A 14,477-nucleotide genomic window follows, 5' to 3' on the forward strand; every position below is an offset into this window, starting at 1 on the left:
TTTATTTTTTATTTTTTCAAATGGGTGGTAGGATCTGGAACCAAAAATGAACACACACACACACACGCACACACACACACACACACACACACACACACACACACACACACACACACGCACACACACACACACACACACACACACACACACACACACACACACACACACACACACACACACACACACACACACACACAAAACCCACCTGGAAGCCATTTCCACAGATCCGTCAAAAATCAAAGTGCTTAAAAAGTTGTCAAAATTTACCTGAAACCAGAGTTCACATAAAAACCAAACAGTAACTTGTAAAAAAATCTTGTAAAACACCACAGGGTACCTTCACTTCGAACAACTAAATTGTATGCAATGACATGCTGCCACGGAGAGATTGGGTGGAAACTTTACGCTGATTAGTTAATGAGAGCTTTGAGACGGGATGGTGGATATTTTTGTCCTTCACTGCGAGCGCATGACAATGTGCGAATGTGTGAGCGTGTCTGCTCGGATGAATAGCCACAGTGTCACTGAGTGCAGACCTTGACAGAGCAGAACAGATGAGATGATTCAGAAGCAAAGCATTGTCCTGGCTCTCATCACTCCAGTTGGCAGCCCGGAGAAAATATTATCACTGGAAGTGGATGATGGAGAAAAATTACAGTGTGGGGGCTTCTGCTTCCTGCTGCAAAACAATCACAGCTGAAAGAGACTGCAGACTTGAGGAGATTAAATGTTTTGTTAACGAAACAAAGTGCTTGGTGAGAGAAAAAGGGTAATATTATCTGCCTCGAGGTTTTCTCCTTGATCCCTCTATCGCACTTCCTGTTGCTAGTGTTTCTAGAATATCACTAATATCTCAAAGGCTGCCACGGTTTTGTCTCATCCTGGGTAAATCTCCTCACTCTTTTGGACAAAGCGGATGTTTTCTGGGTCACCTGTAATGGCAGGTGTTTAGCAGGTCACAGCGAGCGCTGCTCAGCACAGATACTTAGCCAGAGGGCTCGGCTGACAGACGCCGTTTCGCCTCATTCTTTTTCTGATGTGTCCTTGTTCATTATTAGACACGCTCCGAGAAAGTAATTGGTAATCAGCCAAGTTTTAGTATGACTAGTTATGACATGGTTATCTAAAAATAGGAAAGTAAGCAGTTTTTTTTTTGTTGTTGTTGTTGATGTTGTTGTTTGTGACAACTCTATTCGGTGTGGAGGTTGTTACTGCAAGAAGAAGTAAATAAAGTAGGTATAAATTAACATAGGTGACCAAATTAAATCTCAAGAACAAGAGCAGAGAAGGTTCCTATAGTCTGGTTTGACTTATGTTGTGTTTATTTGTTTAAGTTAAACGTAAGCAAATAAAATGAAGCCTATGCAGGAATTGGAAATGAGGTGCTTATTTGACCCAAGTGAGTTGAATAGAGACGCATCTAAACGTTAAAGGAGGACTTGACTTTTAAACCAATTATGAAAGAGATTTATTTTCTCCGAAAGCTACTTTTAAGTAGCTTGATTGTTTACATAAAAGGTTATGTAAAAAAAATTTACATAAAACAGTGTATACATGTAGCAGCTGAGCTCTTGTTAGTTAATGCCCTCCTCTTCCTTCTTGTAGCCGAGAGGCATATGACCGTTGCATAATTTGATGTTGTAAGCAAATGTGCAGCACATGATAGGAGCTGCTGGGAAATACTTGCTATCTGACAGAATAAGCTTAAAGAAAAATGTTCATTTTCATTCTAAAATAAAGTCTTAAACATGTCACATGTATGAGGAGAATCCAGTTTAGATTTAAATGTTTTACAGAAAACAGTAGTTGACTAATCCATTACTGTCTGTCATAAGATGTTCAAATAAGAACACTAGTAACTGCTTCAGCAACTATTTGCATAAATTCATCATCTTTTTTTTAATCTAATTGACACAGCTTGTAAGGGACTGTGCAACCCTTGCCCCCTGTCTTTGGCTGTGTGCCTTTCTCTTGATCATTTCAGATCGGTGCACTTCTCACTTCCTCCCCGGCCCACTGTCCGGCAAACTGTGATGTGACAGAGGCTGCCTGCGGCTGTAAGATGATTTTCTGTATCTATTTGCCGTCACGCTCGCTGACTCATTCATGGACAGAGCTTGGACCAAATGCTAATCCTGGTATTCAGAACTGAGCCGCGTTCCCCAGATGATTCCTGGAGCAGAAAGACGTGGCCGGAGCAGCGGAAACGATGGGGCGTGCGAGGTTAAAATTTCTGCATTCTTTTCAGTTTTGAACGGCTAGCTTTCAGCACATTTTCACATGTCCTGATGAAGAGTTATTGTGTGCAAATGAGAACCAAATTACAGTTATTATGTGTCCTATTTAAAATGCCTCAAGCACTGATTTAAGCCATTTAAGAACTTCAGTTCTGATACTGATGCCAAATTAAACAAATCAATTTCAACCCCACTTATTTGCTTCCAAGCTCAGCAGCAAGTAAAATAACGCACTGCATTTTATCAGTGTTATTAGCACTGCATGGTTGAGTCCCACTTTAGTCACTCAATGAGACATTCAGGACAACAACATCCCAACCAGAAAAGTTGGGTTACCTCCCCAGTAACAAACCCTGGATCACCACTGAAACAAGAAACAAAGTTTGAAGAGAGAGAGAGACCAGGAATATCTGAGGAGTATGAATAAAGTCAAGGAACAAACTCAACATCTTCTTCTCTCCCCCCCAATCCTTTGTCAATTGGTAACTTTGTCACTCCTCAGCTGCTTCATCATCCACCTCAGTCACAGGTCACTGACCTCAGTCAAATCAGGAGAAGTGGGTGCTCAGCTTGTCTCTCATGTTTGTCAGAAGTCAGGTGAAGAGATGGCTAGAGAGACCTGAGAAGGTCTGCTGGTCCGGATGGCGTGTGCCCCAGAGCCTTGAAGGATTGAGGAGTTCTGCAGCATCTCTTCAGCCTAATCAAGAAGCAGTTTTCAGTGCTGTGGAAGACATCCCACCTTGTCCTCAATGACTGATCTGTCATGTTTTGAAGATTCAAGAAAGACTACTGTCATGTGAGTGAGCGAACAAGCAAACATCTTGACCTCTGTGGACTGTAGTTGAAGATGAAGACACCATCACACCTGCTTCAACAAATCGACTGCTAAATGGACGAGTCAAACTACTGAAGCTCTGTTTAAATTAATAAACTGCAGCATTTCCAATCTCTCTTTCTAAGGATTTGGTACATTTTTATGGCTACAACCCACATACAGTACTTACCTCTGCTGCTCAACTCCTACGTGAATTTTTCTTACTGATGTGGCCCCAATTAGACAGAAATAAAGTAGCTTTCCGACAATATGGTGTCATTGAACAAACACAAATCACCTTACTTTTTCTGCTGCTGTGGCTGACATAAAAGTTTAGTCAGTGAGTTTCAAACCAAATTTCATGAAAAGTTTTGGATAGGAATCCTTGATCCATTACTTGCAATTTTGTTGGTGCAACATTTAATTCTTATTTGATTGTCATATTTCAAAGTAATCACCGATGTTTATATTCCAAACACTGTAATACAACAAAATTGTAGCATTTTTGCTCAAGGACATCATCATTTTACACTGGCCCATACCTATTCAACAAAGAAAGACTCTGCAGAGCATAGATTTGCAATATTCTTGCTGGTACAAACAACTAAGCCACATCGCTGTCCCTCCACCTTCCCTTTGGACTTTATATGTCAGCCTGCATATCCATGAATTACAGACGTGAAAAACTCAAACGTTTTACGCTGGGAAATGGATAATAATCTGCACCTGGTAGAGTCTCTAAAGCTGAAACAGCAGATTTTGTTACTTGGGACCAGAATAGAAGGCCGAGAAGCTGATGAGGAGTAAGTGTGTCGGACAGCACGGGTAAAGCATAAGGAGATGGATGCAAAGGGACGAGGATACCGGTAAGGAGCTAAATAAGCAAATTGCCCTCTGGAGGAACACAGACTGGGAGGTAGCGCACTTGATGCTGATATGATTAATTGAAGTAGGACAGCCAGGGACAAAGTAGAGGACCAGCACTGCAGAGAAATCGAGGTAGAGGACAATCCTTGGCCTTATATAAAGGATGAAACTATATGCTCAGACTCGTATAGCTACACAACACAACCCAGTGTAGTATCCGCCTGCAGCCACTATCAGTACATTGCTCGCTTCCTCATTGAATTACAATGAAAGAGAGAATGTGTGTGTGTGTGGGTGCATGTGTGTGGCAATAGAGCTGTGGAAAGAGGACATTATGTCACGTCAAGGTAAAACTACGGACACGCACTGCGGATGGCCTCACCCACATTTGTACAAAGCTGTGTGTAGATCTGAGGAGGCAACACAAACGGTGTAAAAGCTCAGTGTCAAAACCTCACCTTGCATGTAATTTTAATCTTTCTATCTCAGTGCACCATACTTAATCAGTGAGGATCCAGACAGCTGTGTGTATATGTGTTTTAGTATTTCTCACCTTGTGTGCACGCGTGCACATGTGTGCGTGCACGTTTAGAGGAACGGATGCAGACAGAGAGCAAATGGGCGGGTGTTGCTCCCAGGCTGCTCCGGACTTTGTCCTTGGGCTGCCCTCATCTCTGATGCGTGCACAAACACAACCAGTTCACGTACCCTCTCCGTTTCAGACTAATACCAGAACTAGGACTTTCCATGTGCATGCAAACCCCCACTTAGGGACAAACAAGAAATGTCGCTTGCGTACTCCTGGGCGGTGCTGTGAGTTGACGTGCACATGAGCACAAAACGGAAAGCTGTTAGTCTGTGCTCAGACATCTCATCAGGGATGCAGCAGAGCCCCTGTCTGCAGAGCAACAGAGAAAAAGATCTCATCTGATGTGGGGTACAAGGAGGGTGTAGCGGCTGGCCAGCTAGGAGGAGTGAGTGTGTGTTCACATGTTTGATGTATAAACCAACACAAAAAAAGGGTCATTGTGAAGTGGGAGGAAATAATTCATGTTCTTTCTAAATAAATTTGTGAAAAGTGTTGCATCATACTCGCTCCTCCACTAGCTAATACTTTGCACAACATCTCACTCCAGTTCTTAAGGGTTGTAAAACACCTCAAGCTCATTTAAGCTGCATGTCAAGCTTCATCAGACAAGTTGAGCAGCAGTGTTGCCTGGCAGCAAGATGATCCTGGGTTCAAATCCCGACCTGGGTCTTTCTGCATGGGTTCTCCATGTACTCCAACTTCCTCCCTCACTCCAGAAACAAACTGTTAGGTTTGGTATGAGAGTGTGTGTGGCTGTTTGTCCTGCATGTCTCTGTGATGCCTTGTGACGGAGTGTCGACAGGTCCGGGGTTTACTCCGTACAAGTCGCAAGTTGACCCCCGGAAATAAACCCCAGCCCGTCCGCAACCCAACAAGAACAAGCTGGTAAAGACGGTGGGTGGACGAATGGACCGTGGATCCTCAGCTGTATTTAGGTGTGGACATTTATTACCTCACATCAATGCTCCAACTGTTCAGTTGCACCTGGCTGTACGTCAAGATGATGTGAAGTGTTTTCCGGGCCGCGTAGTATTCTGCAGTCAGCCTGGGAAATTCGGTTTAAGAGACCAGATCTGACCAGAGCTACATTTTTAATGTTTGAACAGTATTTTATGTTGTAATTATGCCCTTGCTGTACAGTACATGCTGCAGTTCTGCTTTTGTATAGTTTCTATTTTTATCTTTGTGTGAAACTTCATGCTTTGATTAACAGTCACTTTGCTGCCGTTGCACTGGAAATTCCTCGCTGTGTGAGACAAAACAGTAAAGTTTTTTGCTGTGTTATCTAAATAGCTTGTGGCAAACTGCAGACACAACTTCATCTGGCTTCCTTTAAACAATGGCATTCATTTTGCTAATTCTCCTTAATGGCCTGGTTTTGAGACTAAACAACTAATAGATGTACTTTCCACAGTTTCTACCACCTACCACCTGTGAATTTCTGCAGCTCTACCAGCCGTACCATGCTACTCTTGGCAGCTCCCCTAGTTAAGACTCTCTCTTTGCTTTCTCTTTATCCCTGACTTGCCTGATGTTTTCCTTTGTCTTAATGTTACTATTTGCTGACTAAGGTTATCCAAGAAACCTCTGAGACCTTCACAGAACAACTGTATTTATATTCAGATTAAATTATACACAGGTGGACTCTGAATTTAGATGACCTCTTAAGGTTACACACACACATTTTATTTATATATAATAAAAAAAATAAAATAAATTTAAAAAAATATATATATATATATGCCCTGCAACAGACTGACGACTTGTCCAGGGTGTACCCCGCCTCTCGCCTGGAACGTTAGCTGGAGATGGGCACCAGCAACCCCAGCAACCCTCCCGACCCCACTAAGGGACAAGGGTGTTAAGAAAATGGATGGATGGAGATATATATATATATATATATATATATATATATATATATATATATATATATATATATATATAGATGCTGCTCAAAAAAATAAAGGGAACCCTTAAGCACTTAAGTGAACACTTAAGTGTTCCCTTTATTTTTTTGAGCAGTATATATATATCATGGGCTGAGTAAAAATGCATTCCAAACCTTTCAGGTTTTGATTGGTTTCATTTTCCTTTCATTTCACAGCTTTATCCAGGGTGTTGAGCCATCATATAAAATTGAAATAAACAAACAGTGCATTTGGTGGTTCTGCTGCAAGAAAATGTGGAAATGATGCATCAATACTTTTGCAAGGCTCTCCATTACCCTGTTTCCACTGAGTGGCACGGGTCAGTGCGGTTCAGGCTCATCGTCCAGGGTATCCGGGAATGATGCGGTGCGATTTTGTTCCCGCTTCAACAAAAGAAACGGACATAACAGCATACCAAACTGCATTAACCCATGCCATACCCACTCAATGAAAACGAGGCATTAGTTAAATGTCCAACACTCACATGCTAAAACTACTGATTACTCAAAATACCAACAAATACAGGCTGACAAAAAAAGGTCAACACACAGGGATAAGTATGCCAATGCGCTCAATTTTTTTTATTGCACAACAAGGTATTTTATGTCTGTTTATGGATGCTGAAACAACATTGCCACTGACTGACAGACCAGCTTATTGAGATAAACCAGGGTGTGGCTCTGTGTTGTTGACCAACAAAGGTGGTGGACAAGACAGCCTTTTGGACACAGGAGCAAATCAGCCCCTCACCCCAGCCACCGGCTGCGTATCCCAGTCTGGAGAAACAAGACGACGACAAAGATCCCCCAAACCAGCCCCATTTTCCCCACCACCACCACCACCATCATTTTAGACCAATTTGGTAAGCACTGTGGCTGGGGGTGGGAGCTGAGTTGTCACTGGAATATAAACATCAACTTAAGACAGTGTTGAAGTTGAGTAATACCTAAGCCTGTTTTTGTACGAGCAGAAGCCGAGCACAGCCTGAGATGTTTGCAGACTGGTTTTCATCGAGAGAGGAGGCGTGATTCAGAGATCTGTGCTGTCATCTTCATGGTGCTGGTAAAGTGTGTCTGGATGCCCACACTGAGCCGTTCGTGCAGGCTGTGGAATGCTACTACAGTAAGTCTAGGATGTGCTAGAGTCAATTCTAGAAAGCATTTCAATATTGTTTAGTAGTTTGAAAACAACTGTGGTTGTGACCTTTTATTGGTGTTTTTTTTTTTATTATTATCATTATTATTATTTTATTTGTGCTGGCATCTCTCAGCTTTGTGTGGGTTTCAGCCCCCTAAATGGCATCATATTCTCAAGTGGGACCAACATTATAGAAGGAAAGGCACAGGAACACACACACACACACACACAAACTCAAGCACACAGAGTCCTGAAGCAGAGAGAAGGCTTAGGTAAGTTAAGCAGGCTACAGTAGCTACGACACAAAAGTTAAACCGTAAGACTAAATAAAATCATTGTACAGTAGTTGGTACACAACAGTTTCTAGATTTGAAGGTCCCACAACAATCACACACAGAACTCTGCTTAAATGAGAAAAATACGAGCATGCACTCTGCTTTTATCTGTCAGCTAACTCATCTGGGAGTCATGTTTAAGACTTACTGTGTTCTCAAGATTTGGATTCAGTCTTGGACAGAATTATTTTTCCCTTTAGTGGCCAAACACCAGATCAGTGTACAACCAGCATCAGTGTGAAAAGCTGTGCACCAGCACAGGCTGACGATAATCCAGCATATGAACAGCCTTGTTTTTTTTAAAAATCATTTTGTATACTATGTATTTTGATTTTGTGCAAGCATTTCCACAGTTTTGCTAGTTAACTTCTGCTGTTTTTGGCTCAAGCAGCTTTCCTAAGTTAATGTCTAGACTGCTGATATCCACCAGGAGCTAGCCAGAGCTCACCCTCTCTTTGTAAAAATGATGCTTAAACACCAGTTTGTGGCGAAAACCCGAGAAGGCGCCCCACATCTCTGCGTATACCATATGTACAGAACATGAACGTACCGAGTACAGCGCGCATGGTGTTGGAAGGTTCAACCCAACGTAAAATGTGCAATTTTGTGTTTCCCCTATCAGGGAAAATTATATATACTGACATTGTCATTGTAATTTAGCAATACTAGTCATCTAATGGTTTGTACATATATTGCAAGTTGGAAAAAAAAAACACATATTTGCATTTTTACAGGCACATACATACCACAAAGGAGACTATGTGGAAACTAGATGTACTAGGCACAAGGTATATACAGTCCAAGTGCAGAGGGCACATTGCAAATATAAATCATAAATCTACAACCAAATAAAACTGACTGATAACTCAGCGAGAGCAGACAAACATAAGACCCTGATTTGCTAACAAATCAACACCAAGGCATTCAGTACCCTCAACATCTGGAACAGCAAGAGTGAGAGGCTTGAAACTTTGAGATTCTCAATCACTGTCAGTCAGTGCCAAACGCGCTTGAAGGAATTCGTTCCCACTTCACAGCAAAGTCCAGAAGAATAATTACTAAACACAATCACACTTTGAACCGGCCTGCCATCAGGCTAGTGCAGCACAAACGCGTCTCAATGGCAGCTTGAAGCCGACACACTGAGCGACCCGTGAGACAAACACAAAAACAGATAAACTGGCAGTGTGCGCTTGGCCGGGGCTGTATCAGGCCTGTGGCTGACGGTTCAAACGGAGCGGTGCCGATCAGAGTGTCTCCTTTGAGTGGGAGGGAATTACACACTGGTACATGTAGATGCAATGAAACAGAGACGGTGCCTGATATTGCCTGAAACATTAGCTCTTTAATTCTCCATTCATCTTGCTCTCGCCGACTGTGGACTCATTCAGAGATCTGCACAGTCTTGATAGCAGCTTAACAGGGCAAACTCTGGTATTAGCAAAAAAAAAGGAACTCAAGAGAAGGACCAATTAATCAAGACAGAACAGTACTGAAGCGCACAGGAAAAACACAACTCAGACAGATTTCATTCAGAATGGTGTTGGTGTTTTGGTGTTCACTTTTCCCACAGGAAATTAACAAAAAAAAAGAGAAAACAATTCATGAATCAATGTATCACTGAAAGGTTGGGGAGGCGGAACTGTGACTCAGGAAAGACTAAAAGAAGTTTATTTACTTTTTTTCTGAAACAGAAAATTGAATTTTGCTTGTTTTATTGCAAGAGTGCCTCAGCTAGTTAGAAATTTTTTGAAACGTAGATTTACTTCAGTAATTCAGCTTAAAAAAGTTAAACTCGCATTATAGATTCAAACTTTTGTTTCCATTAATTTTGTTGATTATGGCTTACAACTCAGAAAGTTATTTGACACAAGACCCATAAGTCAGAAAGCTCTAACACCCTCCACAAGGAGAACACACCACAAAAAAAGAAGCTGGCTGTTTATAGCATAATATTCAAGCATATTAATTCATATTAATGAGCATCTGACAGTTGTTAAAAAAATAAAAGGTGCACAGCAACAGAGATGAGAATGAAATTATTCAGAAGAAAAAAATACTTCATTCAAGATTCTGGGGAGTTTCAACAAGTCGTGGACTGGGTCTGGACTCAGTGATCATCATAATGATGATGATCGATGCTCCATTCATCCCCAATGGGGACATTTATGCATCCATTTCAGTGCTTTAAGAGCCACCACACACATCTATCTAGGACAGACGTTGCATTATTTGTTTAAAGCCAGTCCTGAACCAGAGATGTCAAAGATGTTTTATCCTGACTAAGGAGAAAAAGGACTGGACGATTGCCAAGTGGCCCACAATACGTTTTTCAAGATGGGAGAAAATAAAAATAAAGATCCCAGGATATGGAGGATAAGTGGAGAGACACATAATCCAAACTAACCACAGTCCAGGCTGAGGTTTCCACAGTTAAGTGGTGATTTTGGGAACAATTTCCACTGTGACTAAAAATCAGTGCAGCCTTACACCAGGAAACTTCACGTGACAAGCTTTACAGAAATACTGATTTAACTTTCTAACATGAAAACCCACACTAACAACGTCCACGGTGTCACTGAGTTATACAGACCAAAAAGCTTATCTGACCTGTCAGTGTTTTCAAGAGGGAGGTGAAAGACTCAAGACTCAACAATGAAGACAACCTGAAGGCCGCAGTTAAACTAATCTTGGGCTTCCTTGACATCTCAGCAGAACCTCGTGGCGAACACTTCCTTGTTGTGTTGCACTGACGCAGTAATTCATGCAAAAGTCAAATATTGAGTGCTCATAAAGTGCAGTACATGGACAGCCATAATCATCAAAACAAACAGAAATACATACGTGCTTAAAATATTTCAGTTTTTAATTTGAATCACTAAAATAAATAAACATTTTAATCACCTTTGAATTTTAGTTCCAGCTGTATAAAAATGACCAAAGGTTCACAAGCCACACAGCGAAGCCCTGGGACAAAGACAGTCACCAGTTTTTAAGGTCTCACAACGAGAGATCAAGCACTCAACAATCATAGGCTCTACTTCATTTATTTATTTTTTTTTGTGCCAATTCGAATTACTCAAGACGATTAAGTAAACGAGCTCAAAATATGGGAATAGACACGTCTACATAAATCAATGGAAAGCCACATTGTGGCAGTCAATACGTCGCTGTGAGAAGGTAGCAAACCTGAGTGAAATGTCCAGTGATTTTACAGTGAGGCTCCAAATCGATGTTCAGAGCTGAAAAAGTTTGGCCACCATGCTTAACACAATGAACCAGCTGCCCCAGTTGACTTCCCTTTTACTCGTCTTTACAGTTTAACCACATATCGGGTCCAGAAGAAGTGCGACGACAGTTTTGAGAAAACAGAACATTGAATTTTTTTTTTTCTTTTTTTTTCTTTTTGATTACAAGGTTGTAGTGCAACACAAGGTGCTTGAGTGGACGTCCTCACTTCTCACTTTGGACAGAGAGGTTCAAAGTGGTTTACAGCACGCTCTGATTCGTGTCGCTTTTCAGTACATTGTTTTTTGTTTTTTTTAACTTTTCTGTAATATTCAGATTCGGGGGTATTGGGTTGTAGTATAAATGGTAAATACAGCAATCTTCAACCCAAATAAGCATCAATAGACTATAAAAAAAGATCACACAGACACTCAGCAACTCATACAGCAATGCCCAGTCCCCCCTTGCATCATAAAATCCTCTGTCCCTTTATTTACATGGCAGTTTAAAACTGATTAGCTGTCGTCCTCCTCATATGGCATACATTCAGCAGGAGAAGGAGTTTTTAGATTCAACGGGATCAGAATGTTTCAAATAAAAATAACCAAAGCCTCGACCCACTCTCGCACTTCGAACCAAATGATTTATGTGCACCTAAAAGTGGAGACATTCACCGAAGTTTTAGGTGATTTTTTTTTTTTTTTCCCAACTGAGGCGTCCGAACCCCATGTTGGCCAAACTATCAATTTAAACACTTGAAAATGCCTTTCAGGTGACATTTTTGAGGATCTGACTTGCTGAGCTCAAACGTGGATTCATCCTGTGTCTTTAAACCAGTTGTAAGCAGTTAGTCTAGTGTTTTTCTTCTTCTTCTTCTTCTAGCACAAAAATAACACAGCAACATACCCTTTCATTCCCTCACACATTTTTGGTTAAGGTAACAACATGGTCACTGGATTACAATACCTCAAGTGAAGCCACAATAGCTGCTGGATTCTTTAAAATTTCACATAATAAAAAACAAACAAAAAAATACATAAAGAAACAAGTCCACTTTCCTGTACAGCATAAGTATAGATATTCATATTTATATATATATTTATATATATAGGCGGGGTAGAGTATTGCAGAATTATATTGCATGTGTTAATCGATGAACCTAGACAGAAACAAGCAAGTATACAGTATGGGTTGTTCACAAATGTTTCCTTTCAGTAAAGCTCAGATTATTAAACCATCCTTGCCTTTAGGGTTACAATCAGTATGTTGAGCAAACAGCTGACCTCTTTCCGGATGATTCATGAAAACAGGGCAGTGCCACCGTCAGCATTTCCAACCAGTCATACTTGACGATGCGTCGTAGAGTGCATGAGTCCCTTCTCTGAAAATGGAACCAAAACGTATCAACAAAAACTCTCTGACACACACACACACACGCGCGCGCGCGCGCACAGCAACGCTCACATATATGCATACACACAAACCAAATATATGGCTTCTAACGTTGAATCAAGGCAGTTAAATAAATGGCATTTTCTTCGATGTTTCTTTTTTAGTTGATACAGACACAACCAGACTTGGTGTTCAAGCTCAACTTTGGTTTTTGGGTAGATACAATGAATATAATGTCCTTCCTTACTTTTTTCATCGACTATTTACACGTTGATGTAAGATCGACCAGCGGTCTAAAACACTAACTCCACTACTAGTTTGAACGATATGAAGATGTGTGTTCTTTTGCTACGACAGCTTATACAGAGAGAGAAAAAAAAAGTACATTTAAAACACTTTTGAACGTTTAAAATGTCATTGTCATTTGACCTCAAGTCCCTGATTTTCATTTTTAAGTCCAGCTCCTGCTAGATTGCATTGCATGGATTCTACACAGTATGTAATTGGTACATTAATCATACTTTTCGTCATATCTTTACAGTAAAGTCAGCGATATGCAGTAGGTGTTTGGAAGCAGAGTGAAAGGGGTGATACTAAGACTAAAGGTGCTGGCACAGCGGACCAGACCAGTTCAACCTTAATTTTATATACTAATATAATCGTATTTGACTCCCCGTAGTCAAAGTACTTCAATACTTCGAGCAGCTCCTTTCTTCCTGCTGACACCAGCACACAGTGCACCCAGGCTGAAAGACTGGTGGCGCTGGCAGTAGCTGATTGGTCATTTAGCAAGCTGAATGATCAGCTGGACTGACCTTAACCGCACTGATTCTCCTACAAAAAAAAAGGCCTCTCTACTGAACTCCACTAGGGTCACAAGTTGGAAGACAGCCGGGATCTGGCAGAGTCTAGCTCCGGAAGGCTGACAATCGAATCTTTCTTGGGAACTCCGGAGTCTGGAGGTCCCGGCCCAGCAGCTGCTGCTACTGCCCCCATCCCAGTAGGTCCGCCTGGAGGAGGAGTGGAGGCAAAGGCCACCCTCTGCTGGGCTCCAGCCGGTCTCCCCACGCCCGACGGTCCGGGTAAGTTGTGGTGGGGAGGTTGTTGGGGGCCAATGGAGGAGTTGGAAGTGCGGGTGGAGGGCGGGGGGCTGGGGGCTGCAGAGGAAGCCTGTGGTGTTCCTTCCTGGGGGAGTGAAGGCTGAGATGCAGACAAGGCCCGGGTGTCCTGGCTCAAACTACCCATATGGAGAGAGTGGGTGCTTTTGTGTGAGGCGGGCCTCTGCTGGGTGGTCTGTGTGGGGCTGGGTGCATGGTGCTGGACAAGGGACAACTGGGACCCCGACGGTCCCACACTCGCCATGTACTGAAAAGTCCGTCCTGTGGCTGTGAGCGGGCTTTGGACCGGGGGGCTAGAAATAGCAGATCCAAATGCCCCTCCGAGTGTTTGGGGAGGTTGAGACTGAAGAGGAGACATTGAGATCGGACTGGACAAGTTCTGCATCACCTGGAACCGTCGCACCATGCGCGGGGACTGCAAAGTCCCCGGGCCCACCAAGGGGCTGGCCATTTGAGGGCAAAAGCTCATGGCCACAGCTTGCTGGAGGGTGGCAATTGCAGAGCCAGACTGAGGCTGACCCGGTGGGGCAAAGATCCCACCTATAGAGGGAGTCATAGACATGGCCCTTGGCCGCTGCAGATCCACCAGTTTCACCATCTCACGGTCATATTTGACGATTTCCTGGATCATTTCGTTCTCCCTGTTATTGAAAACGCCAGAGTTGAGATCATGCTGAACCTTGTGCATCAGGATAGAGTTCTTTTTACCTGCAGGAAGGAGCAAAAAAAAAAAAAAAAAACTTTAGAGAATATAAAAAGCAAGGACAGTACAGAAGGAATAAAAAAGCTGAACAATGCATAAAAACAAGCAAATTAGAATTTGCAAAGAGAA

General features: G+C 42.2%; 1 protein-coding gene across 1 annotated transcript in view; it reads right to left on the minus strand.

The window, feature by feature from the left end:
- Positions 1 to 6,989: 6,989 nt before the first annotated feature.
- The window catches only part of LOC103479442 (potassium/sodium hyperpolarization-activated cyclic nucleotide-gated channel 2), a 38,389-nt gene continuing 30,901 nt past the window's right edge, over positions 6,990 to 14,477 (minus strand). Inside the window, exon 8 of the mRNA XM_008433859.3 lies at positions 6,990 to 14,353. Within this exon, the coding sequence (XP_008432081.1) occupies positions 13,401 to 14,353 (953 nt within the window). The 3' untranslated portion in view covers positions 6,990 to 13,400. The remainder of the gene's footprint in view (positions 14,354 to 14,477) is intronic.

Source organism: Poecilia reticulata, chromosome 17 (genome assembly GCF_904066995.2).
Source record: "Poecilia reticulata chromosome 17, P_reticulata-male-v2, whole genome shotgun sequence".
NCBI lineage: Eukaryota > Metazoa > Chordata > Actinopteri > Cyprinodontiformes > Poeciliidae > Poecilia > Poecilia reticulata.